The sequence below is a fragment of the Lipotes vexillifer genome, unplaced genomic scaffold (genome assembly GCF_000442215.2).
Source record: "Lipotes vexillifer unplaced genomic scaffold, Lipotes_vexillifer_v1.1 scaffold147, whole genome shotgun sequence".
In the NCBI taxonomy this organism is placed as follows: Eukaryota; Metazoa; Chordata; class Mammalia; order Artiodactyla; family Lipotidae; genus Lipotes; species Lipotes vexillifer.
The window spans coordinates 2,303,588-2,309,100 of record NW_006778796.1 but is presented as its reverse complement, the minus strand read 5'-3'; the positions used below and the strand labels follow the sequence as shown (position 1 = coordinate 2,309,100).

At 45.7% G+C, this 5,513-nt stretch overlaps 1 protein-coding gene across 1 annotated transcript; it reads right to left on the bottom strand.

Moving 5' to 3' along the window:
- Window positions 1–579, bottom strand: CUNH6orf141 (chromosome unknown C6orf141 homolog). The gene has a single exon (XM_007451915.1). The coding sequence runs from the start codon at window positions 577–579 to the stop codon at window positions 1–3; it is 579 nt and encodes a 192-aa protein (XP_007451977.1).
- Window positions 580–5,513: the final 4,934 nt, after the last annotated feature.

Genomic DNA, 5,513 nt, shown 5'->3' with positions numbered 1-5,513 from the left:
TCACTCCGTGTTAGCGGCGAAAGTGACCGCGCTCATGGAGCGCTCCTCGGTCAGCGTGGTCATGCAGCCCTTCGCCCACGCGACCTGCAGGACTTCTTGTGTCACCTCATAATCCACGACCCGCACGAGGAGGGGTTTGGGTGGGTACCCCGGAGCTCGGGAGGGAGCATCTACACGGCTGCCAGAAATTCGCTTTTCCCGTGGAAAGAGAGGCGAAGGGCAGTCGAGTTCCCTGTCCTGTCCTCCCGCTTTGAAAAGGTCCTCCTCATCGGCCACTTCTTCCCGTACGGAGTCCCCTTGAGTCCCCAACCACCTCTCCGGGTGCAGAAGAAAGAGCACTTTATCTCGGACCCAGGAGTCACAGTCCACATTCTCTCCGGCCTCGCTATGCTCGTGGGCGCCGCCCCGGCTGCTGCTCGCCCCCGCCGCCGAGGGGTTCGGCGCGCCCAGGGCCAGGGGAGCCCCGCGCCCCGCCTCGCGCACAAACGGCCGGGCACGCCGCACGCTGTGGGGCGAGACCGCGAGATTCGGAGCCCCGCGGGGACCCGGGGACCCCACCCCGGGAGGTGGGCCATTCATCCGGAGAATCTTCCGCCGGTTCTCGCAGCGGACGCCAGCAGAGCTCTGGAAAGCGCAGGACAGCTGGACGGCCGCAGGCGTGGCCTCCGCGCGCCCCGCCTCCTGGGCCTGGGACCGTCCCCGCCCCCTCCAGTCCGCACCTCCCTCCCTCTCTCGCGGCTTTCGGGCTTTTCAAAGGCGAAAAGCCTCACTTCCCCCGCAACCCCACGATCGCCCCTCCTCTTCTTACCTACGATCCTAGACCTGCAGCCGTGGTCTCATTTCTGAGTCTCTCCCCTCTCTCTTCTCAGTTCTATCCTAGTTTCCAGCCCACGACCGTTTGTCTCTAAACAACAGGAGACAACCTTGCCCTGCACACACACCCGCACCGCCCCACGAAATGCCCAACACAGTGTATGTCTTCTTTCCAAGGACTCTCCTTGGAGTGAAGGAACATTGAAGTTAAAAAAAAAAAAGTCTGATTTAATCAAGTTCTTCTGATAAAAGTTTCCGTGTCCACTCCGAATCCACCCTCACCATCCTACCAAGACTATCGAATGTAGATCAAAAGCATCTGATTGGGAAAGTTGAGCCCTTTTGAGAAAACGCCTTTGTATTGTTTGTTGTTCTTCGTCGGAATGCGGGAACCAGTAAGACAATGGTCACACCGGTCTTCATTTTGGTTTTGGTCATGGTTGCCCAAAGGGGTATTAGTGCCTTTGATCAAACGGAAATAAACAAAACCAAACCGCTGTAAGAACTTAAGGATTTAAAATTTTGCGTTCGTTTTTAAAATTTCCCCTTTCACTACTCCCCTACCTCCCTCACCCCTCACCCCCCCACCCCTACACACACACACACACACACACACACACACGCACGCACACAACCTCTTTAACCCCAGAAGTTAAAAATACATATATATGGATCTCTGGGTAGGCTTTCAGAATCTCTCCTTGCCAGGCCCTCTGACACACTTAACTTTGCCTGAGGATAACGCGGAAAGCTAGCTAACAGAAAAAAGGGAGCTTAGTTTGTGATTTCCAGTTTGTCCTCGGTTACAGGTCCTTGCTTCATTAGAAAGTGTTCACTTTTCCTGTCTGCTTTAGAAAAAAATGACTGCATTGGTGGAAATTTCTGCCCATACTTTCAAGGACCAAGTAGTATGGTGAAAGATATTTTGGAAAGAGAGGACCTTCTGATGTCTGCTGACTGGATGCCTGACCTTGGGCCAGTTACTGCTAAATTACAATTAACTAAATTTTTCGAGTGTATTAGGCAAGAATTGCTCTAAGCATTCGATATATTTAAACTCATTTATTCTTTTCTTTAAAATAAATTTCTTTTTTTTTTTTTTTGCTGCGTTGGGTCTTCATTGCTGCGCGCAAGCTTTCTTTAGCTGTGGTGAGTGGGGACTACTCTTTGTTGTAGTGCGTGGGCTTCTCATTGCGGTGAATTTTCTTGCTGTGGATCACGGGCTCTAGGCGCGTGGGCTTCAGTAGTTGTGGCTCTCGGGCTCTAGAGCGCAGGCTCAGTAGTTGTGGCACACGGGCTTAGTTGCTCCGAGGCATGTGGGATCTTCCCCGACCAGGGCTCAAACCTGTGTCCCCTGCATTGGCAGGCGGATTCTTAACCACCGCGCCACCAGGGAAGCCCACACTCATTTATTCTTCACAGCAAACTAACGAAGTAGCACTACAGTCTCCTTGAGAAGTCTGAAGAACAGGGAGGTCAAGATCAAATACCAATAAACAGTGGAGCCAGGAGTCTCACAAGTTTAAATGTTTGGTCCTACTTTAAATGACCTTCCTATTTTTAAACCTATGACTTCATGTTCTTTTCTGTTCATTTACTTAACCAGGAATCACTGAGTGTGTGCTAAATGTCAGCTACTGTTCTAGGTGATGGAGGAAAGAAGCTGAATTGCCTGTCCTGTTGGAATTTTCATTCTTTACATCAGTTACATACATCAAATCCTCTGTTCAAACGTAGGAGATAATAAGTTAACTTTAACGCACATGAAAATCAACTGCAGGCTAATGCCCTACCCCTACTCTCAAGGATTCTGCTCTTATAGGTTTTGGGGAGGGCTTAGAATGTGGATTTTTAGCAAGACCCTCAGCAATTCTGATGCTAGTGGTTCATGGACAACATTATAAGAAACATTACCAAAGATAATACTCTAGACCATAGATAAACTCTAGGCCTTTTTTTGCTGCTTTCATGTGGCAATAAGAACACTGTGTTTTCCTTCCTTGCAGGAATATTGGGAGAATTCCAATGAAGGTGCCTGTATTCTGAGGGAAGTGTAATGTAAACCACAAGATTTATTGCTTTCAAATTTTCATGCCAATGGGGATTGGGTGAGGGATTACAGTGGGCATGGGGAATGGGGAAAACCTATTTGCTGAGGAGTGAGCCTGATTCATCCACTGTAAAGCACCTGAATTTCTAGATGTCAAGAAGTTGTGTATTAATGCATAAAAGAATATTAAGAGGAAATGCCAAATAAATTAAAATTCAAAGTCTAAAAAGAACATAAAACAAAGAAATAGGCAGCTTGCCTTCAGGATAGTGATGTCTGTTATGCTTTAATATCTCACAGTGCATAAAAGCCTGATAAAGGGTGCTGATAAAGTGAACCCATTTACTTCCCCTCTGAATTGCCTACTACCAACTCTAATTTAAGGAAAAGAGGCTTTGTCATAAGGATATTAGGAGATTTGTTAGGAGATATTGACAGATTTGTTGGGAAAGTGGGAATACCAGACTTTAAAACAGGTAGAAATCAAAGCTGTTGCCGAGGGAATAAGGAGTTGGTACAACAGAACAGATTTCTCTGCTGGATGGAATGCACTCCAACTCTCTCTCTTGTCCCTGTGGCATTTACTCAGGAGTCAAATTCCACTCAGAAGTATCCACATGGCTCAGTTTATGCAACCTGCTTACCCTTTCACAATACAGGACAGTAAAAGAAAAGGTACAGTCAAAGAAGCCTTTGGGGGACCCCCTTGGCTTCTGTAATGGAAAAGCAAACAGCTGGACTTCCCCCACCTAATAAAACTGTATGGTAGGGGAAGGTAACATTCCAAAAAAGAAGTCAGGGTGTTGTTAAGAATTTTTTTAAAATTGCACTAATGTCTATCACACTAACTATTATAAACAGAGTGTGGATATGGGAGTGACAGATGGGGTATTCTGGATAAGGCAACATTATGAGCAATGGTGCAATGGTGAATATGGAGGCATGTGTAGAGAATAGCTTTGTCCTTGACATTTCTCTTCTCTCACGTCTAAAACACTTTCCATTTTATCCATCCTGTGGCTTCAACTGCAACCTGTACTCTGATGATTCTCCAATTTATATCTCTATTATAGACCATGATGCTTATTTCCAGACTTGTGGTAGATTATTATTGTCTCAAATTATTTATTTCCTCATCCTGAAAGATCATACTTCCTGGCTTGTGTACCACATGACTTGCCATGCTCCTTATTCCCATACACTTCTCTACCCCACTGATGTTGACTTTGGCCATGTGACTTGCTTCAGCTTAAACAGGTGTGACGTTGGATGCATCTGAGCAAAAAGGAAGAGTCATTGCAAGGTTGGCCCTGGGCAGGCCCCAATCAGAGCTGCCATCTTTGCTGTGATCTGGGAATCAATAGTACAGGCCCCAATCAGAGCTGCCATCTTTGCTGTGATCTGGGAATGAAAACAGTACATGGGACAGAGCTGACTGGAATCCAGCAAAGTTACAGCAGCTGATACATATTCTAAGCAAGAAACAAACTTTTGTTATAGTAAAACAATGAAATTTGAGGGTTGCTTCCTACCACAGTCTAACCTAATGAAAAATGTTTCTGTTCAATTTTCTATTGGACACCTCTTTTGAACGTCACTTGAGAACTAAAATGTTGCCTGCCATATCAGTAAACAAAGGATGTTGCAGCCATCAAGCCATTACATTACAGCTGCCCAGACTGTGGGCCCTGAGGGAACTCAGGATGGAGGCAAAGGGGCTGCCCACTCCAAGCCCATCTAGCCATCAGCCCCGGCAGACACCCCCAACGGTGCACCTAAGGAAACTCAGGATGAGAAAGCATAGGATAACTGCCCCAGATAGCTAATTGGCCCCAGATAGCTGGGGTGCATAGCACAGGGATGATTTCAGTGAACCCAGACTCCTGCATCTTCCCAAACATAGAGAAGTGCTAAACTTAACTTGAGATACCTGATTTTCTTTTATTAACAATAATCTTTTGATATTTCAACTACCTGGTTTTGTTGCAAAAACTCCCCCTCGCACCCCCCGCCCTCTTCGGAGCAGTCTCTCCGTGTTGAGATGCTGTCTCCCAGGTCTGAAGTCCTAAGAATGTCCCCCGAATAAAACATAACTCTCAACTTTTATGTTGTGCTTTTTTTTTTTCAGTCAACACATTCTAAACCTAAAATACCTAAAACTGAACTCATTATTTATTCTCTTAAATCAGTCCCCTCTTTCAAGTGTTCCTTATCCCAAGGATTAGCTTGACTAGCAATTCTATTATCTTCCCTTTCCCTCAGCAGCTAGACCCACCCCATATATCTAATATTTGAGTGTTGATGTGTGTGTATGTGTGTATTTCCTCTCTGCCCCTACCCCTCCAATCCCCATAGCTACAAAAATAAACTCATACCCTTAGGCATGACATAAAATATCTTCATAATCCTACCCCAGCCTATCACTGTTTATAGCTTAATGAATAAATGAAAAAAGAAACAAACAAGCTACCTAAATGAACACAAAGTGCAAGTTTGAGACTAGGGTGAGTTTATTGTGTATAAATAAAATCCAGCCTGATTATGGATAGACCTTGAAAACTACGAGCCTTTTAGAAGAGATTCTAATCATATTTCCTTTGACAACTAAGGCTCTCGGGACCTGAAGAACTCAGACTGTGCAAAGAAAATC